Source organism: Stegostoma tigrinum, chromosome 23 (assembly GCF_030684315.1).
Source record: "Stegostoma tigrinum isolate sSteTig4 chromosome 23, sSteTig4.hap1, whole genome shotgun sequence".
Taxonomy (NCBI): Eukaryota; Metazoa; Chordata; class Chondrichthyes; order Orectolobiformes; family Stegostomatidae; genus Stegostoma; species Stegostoma tigrinum.
In genome coordinates this window covers 46,738,226-46,749,814 of record NC_081376.1, presented here as the reverse complement: position 1 = coordinate 46,749,814, position 11,589 = coordinate 46,738,226, and the positions used below count along the sequence as shown (strand labels likewise).

The window sequence follows — 11,589 nt, the reverse complement described above, 5'->3', positions numbered from 1 at the left end:
GGCAAGAAGGGGTAAGATTAAGGAACCTTGGATGACGAGAGCGGTGGAGCTTCTAGTGAAAAGGAAGAAGGTAGCTTACATAAGGTGGAGGAAGCTAGGGTCAAGTTCAGCTAGAGAGGATTACATGCAGGCAAGGAAGGAGCTCAAAAATGGACTGAGGAGAGCCAGGAGGGGGCACGAGAAAGGCTTGGCAGAAGGAATCCGGGAAAACACAAAGGCATTTTACACTTACGTGAGGAATAAGAGAATGGTCAAAGAAAGAGTAGGACCGATCAGGGATAGCATAGGGAACTTGTGTGTGGAGCCTGAGGAGGTAGGGGAAGCCCTAAATGAGTTTTTTGCTTCTGTCTTTACGAAAGAAACGAACTTTGTAGTGAATGAAACCTTTGAAGAGCAGGTGTGCATGCTGGAATGGATAGAGATAGAGGAAGCTGATGTGCTGAAAATTTTGTCAAACATTAAGATTGACAAGTCGCCAGGCCCGGATCAGATTTGTCCTCGGCTGCTTTGGGAAGCGAGAAATGCAATTGCTTCGCCACTTGCGAAGATCTTTGCATCCTCGCTCTCCACTGGAGTCGTACCTGAGGACTGGAGAGAGGCAAATGTAATTCCTCTCTTCAAGAAAGGAAATAGGGAAATCCCCGGCAATTATAGACCGGTAAGTCTCACGTCTGTCGTCTGCAAGGTGTTAGAAAGGATTCTGAGGGATAAGATTTATGACCATCTGGAAGAGCATGGCTTGATCAAATACAGTCAACACGGCTTTGTGAGGGGTAGGTCATGCCTTACAAACCTTATTGAGTTTTTTGAGGATGTGACTAGAAAAGTTGATGAGGGTCGAGCTGTGGATGTGGTGTATATGGACTTCAGTAAGGCATTTGATAAGGTTCCCCATGGTAGGCTCATTCAGAAGGTCAGGAGGAATGGGATACAGGGGAACTTAGCTGCTTGGATACAGAATTGGCTGGCCAACAGAAGACAGCGAGTGGTAGTAGAAGGAAAATATTCTGCCTGGAAGTCAGTGGTGAGTGGAGTTCCACAGGGCTCTGTCCTTGGGCCTCTACTGTTTGTAATTTTTATTAATGACTTGGACGAGGGAATTGAAGGATGGGTCAGCAAGTTTGCAGACGACACAAAGGTCGGAGGTGTCGTTGACAGTGTAGAGGGCTGTTGTAGGCTGCAGCGGGACATTGACAGGATGCAGAGATGGGCTGAGAGGTGGCAGATGGAGTTCAACCTGGATAAATGCGAGGTGATGCATTTTGGAAGGTCGAATTTGAAAGCTGAGTACAGGATTAAGGATAGGATTCTTGGCAGCGTGGAGGAACAGAGGGATCTTGGTGTGCAGATACATAGATCCCTTAAAATGGCCACCCAAGTGGACAGGGTTGTTAAGAAAGCATATGGTGTTTTGGCTTTCATTAACAGGGGGATTGAGTTTAAGAGTCGTGAGATCTTGTTGCAGCTCTATAAAACTTTGGTTAGACCGCACTTGGAATACTGCGTCCAGTTCTGGGCGCCCTATTATAGGAAAGATGTGGATGCTTTGGAGAGGGTTCAGAGGAGGTTTACCAGGATGCTGCCTGGACTGGAGGGCTTATCTTATGAAGAGAGGTTGACTGAGCTCGGTCTCTTTTCATTGGAGAAAAGGAGGAGGAGAGGGGACCTAATTGAGGTATACAAGATAATGAGAGGCATAGATAGAGTTGATAGCCAGAGACTATTTCCCAGGGCTGAAATGGCTAGCACGAGGGGTCATAGTTTTAAGCTGGTTGGTGGAAAGTATAGAGGGGATGTCAGAGGCAGGTTCTTTACGCAGAGAGTTGTGAGAGCATGGAATGCGTTGCCAGCAGCAGTTGTGGAAGCAAGGTCATTGGGGTCATTTAAGAGACTGCTGGACATGCATATGGTCACAGAAATTTGAGGGTGCATACATGAGGATCAATGGTCGGCACAACATTGTGGGCTGAAGGGCCTGTTCTGTGCTGTACTGTTCTATGTTCTATGTTCTAGAGGGGGAGGCGGACCGAAGATGGAGAGAAAAGAAGATAGGTGGAGAGGAGAGTATAGGTGGGGAGGTAGGGAGGGGATAGGTCAGTCCAGGGAAGACGGACAGGTCAAGGAGGTGGGATGAGGTTAGTAGGTAGGAAATGGAGGTGCGGCTTGGGGTGGGAGGAAGGGATGGGTGAGAGGAAGAACAGGTTAGGGAGGCAGAGACAGGCTGGACTGGTTTTGGGATGCAGTGGGGGGACGGGAAGAGCTGGGCTGGTTGTGTGGTGCAGTGGGGGGAGGGGACGAACTGGGCAGGATTTGGGATGCGGTGGGGGAAGGGGAGATTTTGAAGCTGGTGAAGTCCACATTGATACCATTGGGCTGCAGGGTTCCCAAGCGGAATATGAGTTGCTGTTCCTGCAACCTTTGGGTGGCATCATTGTGGCACTGCAGGAGGCCCATGATGGACATGTCATCTAAAGAATGGGAGGGGGAGTGGAAATGGTTTGCGACTGGGAGGTGCAGTTGTTTATTGCGAACCGAGCGGAGGTGTTCTGCAAAGCGGTCCCCAAGCCTCCGCTTGGTTCCCCCAATGTAGAGGAAGCCACACCGGGTACAATGGATACAGAATGCCACATTGGCAGATGTGCAGGTGAACCTCTGCTTAATATGGAAAGTCATCTTGGGGCCTGGGATAGGGGTGAGGGAGGAGGTGTGGGGGCAAGTGTAGCACTTCGTGCAGTTGCAGGGGAAGGTGCCGGGTATGGTGGGGTTGGAGAGCAGTATGGAGCGAACAAGGGAGTCATGGAGAGAGTGGTCACTCCGGAAAGCAGACAAGGGTGGGGATGGAAAAATGTCTCGGGTTGTGGGGTTGGATTGTAGATAGCGGAAGTGTCGGAGGATGATGCGTTGTATCCGAAGGTTGGTGGGGTGGTGTGTGAGAACGAGGGGGATCCTCTTTGGGCGGTTGTGGCGGGGGCGGGGTCTGAGGGATGTGTTGCGGGAAATGCGGGAGACACGGTCGAGGGCATTCTTGACCACTGTGTGGGGAAAGTTCCAGTCCTTGAAGAACTTGGACATCTGGGATGTGCGGGAGTGGAATGCCTCATCCTGGAAGCAGATGCGGCAGAGGTGGAGGAATTGGGAATAGGGGATGGAATTTTTGCAGGAGGGTGGGTGGGAGGAGGTATATTCTAGGTAGCTGTGGGAGTTGGTGGGCTTGAAATGGACATCAGTTACAAGCTGTTTGCCTGAGATGGAGACTGAGAAGTCCAGGAAGGTGAGGGATGTGTTGGAGATGGCCCAGGTGAACTTGATGTTGGGGTGGAAGTTGTTGGTGAAGTGGATGAACTGTTCGAGCTCCTCTGGGGAGCAAGAGGCGGCACCGATACAGTCATCAATATAACGGTGGAAGAGGTGGGGTTTGGGGCCTGTGTAGGTGCAGAAGAGGGACTGTTCCACGTAACCTACAAAGAGGCAGGCATAGCTGGGGCCCATGCGGGTGCCCATGGCCACCCCCTTTGTCTGTAGGAAGTGGGAGGAATCGAAAGAGAAGTTGTTGACGGTGAGGATGAGTTCGGCGAGGCGGATGAGGGAGTCGGTGGAGGGGGACTGGTCGGGCCTGCGGGACAGGAAGAAGTGGAGGGCTTTGAGGCCATCTGCATGTGGAATGCAGGCGGATAGGGACTGGACGTCCATGGTGAAAATGAGCTGTTGGGGGCCAGGGAATTGGAAGTTCTGGAGGAGGTGGAGGGCATGGGTGGTGTCATGGACGTAGGTAGGGAGTTCCTGGACCAAAGGGGAGAAAATGGAGTCCAGATAGGTGGAGATGAGTTCGGTGGGGCAGGAGCAGGCTGAGACAATGGGTCAGCCAGGGCAGGCAGGTTTGTGGATTTTGGGAAGGAGATAGAAATGGGCCGTGCGGGGTTGGGGAATAACAAGGTTGGAGGCTGTGGGTGGGAGGTCCCCTGAGGTGATGAGGTCATGAATGGTGTTGGAGATGATGGTTTGGTGCTCGGGGGTGGGGTCATGATCAAGGGGGCGGTAGGAGGTGGTGTCGGAGAGTTGGCGTTTGACCTCGGCGATGTAGAGGTCAGTGCGCCGTACTACTACTGCACCTCCCTTGTCTGCAGGTTTGATGGTGAGGTTGGGGTTGGAGCGGAGGGAAGCCCGTTCTGCAGGGGAGAGGTTGGAGTGGGTGAGAGGGGTGGAGAGGTTGAGGCGGTTAATGTCTCGACGGCAGTTGGAGATGAAGAGGTCGAGGGAGGGTCGGAGGCCTGGGGGTGGTGTCCAGGAGGAGGACTTGTGTTGGAGGCGGGAGAAGGAGTCAGTGGAGGGAGAGTTAGGTTCCCGGTTGAAGAAGTAAGCGTGGAGGTGAAGGTGGCGGAAAAACTGCTCTATGTCCGACCGTGACTGGTATTTGTTGATGTGTGGTTGTAGGGGGACAAAGGTGAGCCCCTTGCTTAGGACTGACCGTTCGTCCTCAGTCAGTGGGAGGTCTCGGGGGGGATGGTGAAGATTCGGCAGGGATCAGTGTGGCTGTCTCGTCTGGGGTAGCTGGCTGTGGAGGTTGTGGGCGGAGCGATGAGGTTGTCAGCTGTGGGCGGGGTTCTGTCGGCGTCGGCCATGGGCGGGGTTTCGTCAGCTGTGGGCAGGGTTCCATCGGCGTCGGCCGTGGGTGGGGTTCCGTCGGCTGTGGGCGGGGTTCTGTCGGCGTCGGCCGTGGGCGGGGTTCTGTCGGCCGTGGGCGAGGTTCTGTCGGCAGTGGGAGGAGCGGGGTGGGCGGCAGCAGCAGCGGTGAGGGGGGGTGTGTGTGGGGTGTTGTCACTGGAAGTGGAGGCGGTGACTGCAGCAGCGGTTGCGTCCGCAGTCCCGGAAGTGGTGTGCCCGGCGGTGGCGGATGTGACATCATCGGTGGGGTCACTGGCCGTGTCCTCGTGGTCAATGGCTGTGGGTGCACGGTGGGGGAGGGGCAGGGACAGGCTCGGGATTTGGGAGATGCAGGAATCCTCTTGTGGGTGGCAGGGGCCCGTGAGTTGGTTGTACTTACGAGTTTTGGTGTCCAGTGAAGCTGAGTAGAACTGGGTGTTCAGTCTGTGGATCCTGCGGAGGATAAAAAACAACAGAGGTCCTCTGCAGGTCTGGGAGAGGGAGGCTCTGAGCTGGGGCAGGTTGGATTGCAGGGCCTGGAGGTGCCGGCGCAGGGCCGCGAGTGTCTGTTTCAGGACTCGCAGGGAGAAACGCTTCTGAAGGGTCTGAATATTCTGGGTGTAGAGGTGGTCACGGTTGGGGCCAAATTGGGAAGGCTTGAATGTGGACTGTAGTCCAATGGGGATGATCCGGTTCCGTAGGCAGGTGCTGAGGAAGGTGATGTGACTGTGGTACCTGGTTTGCTTCAGGACATGGTCGAACAGTTTCAAGGCTGAAGAGATTACAAGAGAGTTGCAGTGGGAGAGAGAGAGGCTCTTTGGCCCATCTAGTCTGTCCTGACCTATCTACATGAATCCCACTTTCCCACCCTTGGCCCATACCCTTGAATGTAATGACATGTTAAATGCAATGACTGAAAACATTGCATCTCCAGCAGTGGTGTCTCAAAACTGGACTCATATTCCATCTACTTCCCTCTCAAAACTATCAACATTGTGTTTCTTTTCTTGCAGAAAGTACATAAGGTTCTAACATCCGCCACGGTTCGGGGAACTGACCAAGGGTAAGCAGCTCAGTACAACTTAGCATATCTGTGATGTATGAACAGAGTTATACTAATGGAAATATAGAAATGATTCACATGCCAGGCCCTCCTTCTGCCTCCAGTATAGAGACGCAAAGAAGTGTTGATGTTGTGGCTTCAAGACGTGCTAAATAAAACCTGCAATGTGCCTCACTGGAATGATGTAAGAAGTTTCTGATAGGAACCTTCTTCTCTCAGACGGTTGTGAATCTTTAGAAATCCTTGCCACAGAGAGCTGGAAGGATAAGTGTCCTTGTGAATAGTGAAAGCTGAGACAGATAGATCCTTGATCAGGCAAGGAATCACGGGCTATGGGGAAAGGGCAAGAAAGTGAATGTGAGGAGTGTTGGATCAGCCATGATCCTACTGAGGGGCCGAATGGCCTACCCGTGTTCATTTCTCTTTTGCTGTTATGGTCTAACTGTTTGCTTCTTCTGCACACCTCGTGCTTGCAGTTTGAGTGAAAATGAAACTACTGATAATGAACTCACAGGCACAGTGCGAGGTAAATATCAGCCATTCTCACGAACATCTCATGTTATCACATCGTTCACTACGACCTATCCTCACACCTTGACATCAAAGGGGACTGCATGGGAGGAAATGCTGTCTCAGGTGTCAGAATGCAAACCTGCAAGAGATAGCAGACTGAGAGATAATGGGAACTGCAGATGCTGGAGAATCCAAGATAATAAAGTGTGAAGCTGGATGAACACAGCAGGCCAAACATCATCTCAGAAGCACAAAAGCTGACGTTTCGGGCCTAGACCCTTCATCAGAGAGGGGGATGGGGTGAGGGTTCTGGAATAAATAGGGAGAGGGGGAGGCGGACTGAAGATGGAGAGAAAAGAAGATAGGTGGAGAGAGTATAGGTGGGGAGGTAGGGAGGGGATAGGTCAGTCCAGGGAAGACGGACAGGTCAAGGAGGTGGGATGAGGTTGGTAGGTAGATGGGGGTGCGGCTTGGGGTGGGAGGAAAGGATGGGTGAGAGGAAGAACAGGTTAGGGAGGCAGAGACAGGTTGGACTAGTTTTGGGATGCAGTGGGTGGAGGGGAAGAGCTGGGCTGGTTGTGTGGTGCAGTTGGGGGGAGGGGACAAACTGGGCTGGTTTAGGGATGCGGTGGGGGAAGGGGAGATTTTGAAACTGGTGAAGTCCACATTGATACCACTAGGCTGCAGGGTTCCCAAGCGGAATATGAGTTGCTGTTCCTGCAACCTTCGGGTGGCATCATTGTGGCACTGCAGGAGCCCCATGATGGACATGTCATCTAGAGAATGGGAGGGGGAGTGGAAATGGTTTGCGACTGGGAGGTGCAGTTGTTTGTTGCGAACTGAGCGGAGGTGTTCTCCACACTGCTCTCCAACCCCACCACACCCGGCACCTTCCCCTGCAACCGCAGGAAATGCTACACCTGCCCCCACACCTCCTCCCTCACCCCCATCCCAGACATTCCACATTAAGCAGAGGTTCACCTGCACATCTGCCAATGTGGTATACTGCATCCACTGTACCCGGTGTGGCTTCCTCTACATTGGGGAAACCAAGTGGAGGCTTGGGGACCGCTTTGCAGAACACCTCCGCTCGGTTCGCAACAAACAACTGCACCTCCCAGTCGCGAACCATTTCCACTCCCCCTGCTATTCTTTATATGACATGTCCATCATGGGCCTCCTGCAGTGCCACAATGATGCCACCCGAAGGTTGCAGGAACAGCAACTCATATTCCGCTTGGGAACCCTGCAGCCTAGTGGTATCAATGTGGACTTCACCAGTTTCAAAATCTCCCCTTACCCCACCGCATCCCTAAACCAGCCCAGTTCGTCCCCTCCCCCCACTGCACCACACAACCAGCCCAGCTCTTCCCCTCCACCCACTGCATCCCAAAACCAGTCCAACCTGTCTCTGCCTCCCTAACCTGTTCTTCCTCTCACCCATCCCTTCCTCCCACCCCAAGCCGCACCCCCGTCTACCTACCAACTTCATCCCACCTCCTTGACCTGTCCATCTTCCCTGGACTGACCTATCCCCTCCCTACCTCCCCACCTATACTCTCCTCTCCACCTATCTTCTTTTCTCCATCTTCGGTCCGCTTCCCCCTCTCTCCCTATTTATTCCAGAACCCTCACCCCATCCCCCTCTCTGATGAAGGGTCTAGGCCCGAAACGTCAGCTTTTGTGCTCCTGAGATGCTGCTTGGCCTGCTGTGTTCATCCAGCTTCACATTCTATTATCAGAGATAGCAGACTAATGGATCACGAGCATGAGAAAGGGCGAAATGTTTGCAACCATCTTCAGCCAAAGTTACTGAGTGTATCATCTATCTCGATGTCTTCCTGAAGTCCCAAATGTCACAGATGCCAGTTGTCGGGCATAGAGTCAAACTGCTCAAAGACAGACACTTCAGAGCAACTCATCCATGTCAACTATACATCCCAATCTGACCTAGTCTCATTTGCCAGCATTTGGCCCACATCCCTCTAAACCTTTTCTATTCATATCCCCGTCCAGATGCCTTTAGAGGCGGCACAGTGGCTCAGTGGTTAGCACTGCAGCCTCACAGCACCAGGGACCCAGGTTCAATTCCAGCCTCAGGCGACTGTCTGTGTGGAGTTTGCACATTCTCCCCATGTCTGCGTGGGTTTCCTCCGGGTACTCCAGTTTTCTCCCACAGTCCAAAGATGTACAGGCTAGGTGGTTCAGCCATGGGAAATTGCCCGTAGTGTTCAGGGGTGTGTGGGTTATAGGGGGATGAGTCTGGGTAGGATGTTCCAATGGGCGGTGTGGGGTTATTGGGCTGAAGGGCCTGTTTCCGAACTGTAGGGAATCTGATCTAATCTACCCAAGTAATTATAGACCAGTGAGCCATACGTCTGTTGTAGGAAAAATTTTGGAATGGATTATAAGAGATAGGATTTATAATCATATAGCAAGCAACAATTTGATTGGAGATAGTCAGCATGGATTCGTCAAGGGCAGCTTACAAACCTCATTGAGTTTTTTGAGAAGGTGACCAAGCATGTGGATGAGGGAAGGGCAGTTGACGTGGTGTACATGGCCGTCAGTAAAGCCTTTGATAAGGTTCCACGTGGTAGGCTATTGGAGAAAATACAGAGGCACGGGATTGAGGGAGATTTAGCAGTTTGGATTAGAAACTGGCTTTCTGTAAGAAGGCAACGAGTGGTGGTTGATGGAAAATATTCAGCCTGGAGTCAGGTCACTAGTGTTGTGCGTCAAGGATCTGTTTTGGGACCACTGCTGTTTGTCATTTTTATAAATGACTTGGACGCAGGCATAGGTGGATGGGTTAGTAAGTTTGCAGGTGACACTAAAGTTGGTGGAGTGGTGGACAATGTGGAAGAATGTTGCAGGTTGCAGGGAGACTTGGATAAACTGCAGAATTGGGCCAAAAGGTGGCAAATGGAGTTTAATACGGATAAATGTGAGGTGATTCACTTTGGGAGGAATAATAGGAAGGCAGAATACCCGGTCAATGGAAAAATTCTTGGTAGTGTAGATGTGCAGAAGGATCTTGGTGTCCATGTACATAGATCCCTGAAAGTTGCCACCCAGGTTGATAGTGCTGTTAAGAAGGCTTACGGTGTGTTAGGTTTTATTGGTAGAGGGATTGAGTTCCGGAGCCGTGATGTCATGCTACAACTGTATGAAACGCTAGTGCGGCCTCAGTTAAAGTTCTGGTCGCCCCATTACAGGAAGGGGAAGTATTGGAAAAGGTGCAGAGGAGATTTACCAGGATGTTGCCTGGTCTGGAACGCAGGCCCTCTGAAGAAAGGCTGAGGCACTTGGGTCTGTTCTCATTGGAGAGAACGAGGCTAAGAGGGGATTTAATAGAGACATACAAGATGATCAGAGGATTAGATAGGGTGGACAGTGAGAGTCTTTTTCCGAGGATGATGACTTCAGCTTGTACGAGGGGGCATAGCTACAAACTGAGGGGTGATGGATATAAAACAGATGTCAGAGGCAGGTTTTTACTCAGTGGTAAAGGCGTGGAACGCCCTGCCTGCCAATGTAGTTAACTCAGCCATTAGGGGCATTTAAACAGTCCTTGGATAAGCATATGATAATGATGGGATAGTGTAGGGGGAGGGGCTTAGATTAGTTCATAGGTCAGCGCAGCAGCGAAAGCCAAAGGGCCTGTTCTGCGCTGTCTTGTTCTATGTTCTATGTTCTATATACCCTTCCAGACACAACATTTAAAGTGTATCAGGATGGGTATATGAATATTCATTTAAAAGTTTGATTGGGATATCTGGTCAGTCACCTAGTTATGTGAAGGAATGACCAAGCACACTGGAAACAGCAAGATTCCCTGAAAACCTTCCAACTATACAACCAAACTAACTGCACCCCTAGCTAAGGTGTTACAACGTTCTGACCACTACCCAAAAATAGATGGTGGAGAGAAAATTCCTACTCTTCCACACTTTTATTTTCAATCAAGTCAGTGAAAATTAAAACCAGGCACCATATGAAACAGGCTGTCACTTTGTCATCAGCTATTTTATACCAGAAAGCAAAGCCAGGATCTATTGCCATGCGAGAGATGGTAGGAACTGCCAATGCTGAAGCCTGAGATAACAAGGTGTAGAGCTGGATGAACACGGCTGGCCAGGCAGCATCACAGGAGCAGGAAAGCTGATGTTGCAGGTCTGAACCCTTCTTGAAGACCCGAAACGTCAACTTTCCTGCTCCTCTGATGCTGCTTGGCCTGCCGTGTTCATCCAGCTTCACACCGTGTTATCTATTGCCATGTGCTCTGTTCTGAAATGACTAAAATAATATAGATATAACCTACTGCAGTGTTGATCTGTTGTTAGTTTGTATAGTTTGGATGGATCAATTTCAGGGCTGTGTCTCTTGATGGGTTTATTAGCTGGGCAGTACACGGGACATGTGGATGCACGTGGGTAGTGGGAAGGAATGTAGCTCCATGATACACATGTGGTTAATATTGGTGATAATGGGAACTGCAGATGCTGGAGATTCCAAGATAATAAAATGTGAGGCTGGATGAACACAGCAGGCCAAGCAGCATCTCAGGAGCACAAAAGCTGACATTTCGGGCCTGGACCCTTCATCAGAGAGTGGGATGGGGTGAGAGTTCTGGAATAAATAGGGAGAGAGGGGGAGGTGGACCGAAGATGGAGAGAAAAGAAGATAGGTGGAGAGGTGTAGGTGGGGAGTTAGGGAGGGGATAGGTCAGTCCAGGGAAGATGGACAGGTCAAGGAGGTGGGATGAGGTTAGTAGGTAGGAGATGGAGATGCGGCTTGGGGTGGGAGGAAGGGTTGCGTGAGAGGAAGAACAGGTTAGGGAGGCAGAGACAGGCTGGGCTGGTATTGGGATGCAGTGGGTGGAGGAGAAGAGCTGGGCTGGTTGTGTGGTGCAGTGGGGGGAGGGGACGAACTGGGCTGGTTTTGGGATGCGGTGGGGGAGGGGGAGATTTTGAAGCTGGTGAAGTCCACACTGATACAATTGGGCTGCAGGGTTCCCAGGCGGAATATGAGTTGCTGTTCCTGCAACCTTCAGGTGGCATCATTGTGGCACTGCAGGAGGCTCATGATGGACATGTCATCTAAAGAATGGGAGGGGGAGTGGAAATGGTTCGCGACTGGGAGGTGCAGTTGTTTATTGCGAGCCGAGCGGATGTGTTCTGCAAAGCGGTCCCCAAGCCTCCGCTTGGTTTCTCCAATGTAGAGGAAGCTTGGGGTGGGAGGAAGGGATGGGTGAGAGAAAGAACAGGTTAGGGAGGCAGAGACAGGCTGGACTGGTTTTGGGATGCACCCCACCACCCAAGACATTTTTCCATATCCACCCTGTCTGCTTTCCGGAGAGACCACTGTCT

The 11,589-nt window shown here is 51.5% G+C and overlaps 1 protein-coding gene across 4 annotated transcripts in view; it reads left to right on the top strand.

Moving 5' to 3' along the window:
- The window catches only part of si:dkeyp-72e1.9 (syntaxin-binding protein 4), a 92,350-nt gene that overhangs the window by 63,042 nt on the left and 17,719 nt on the right, over positions 1 to 11,589 (top strand). For all 4 annotated transcript variants that reach the window (XM_059654143.1, XM_059654144.1, XM_059654140.1 and 1 more), the window contains exon 19: positions 5,655 to 5,704. In XM_059654143.1, coding sequence (XP_059510126.1) covers positions 5,655 to 5,704 — 50 coding nt within the window. The remainder of the gene's footprint in view (positions 1 to 5,654; positions 5,705 to 11,589) is intronic.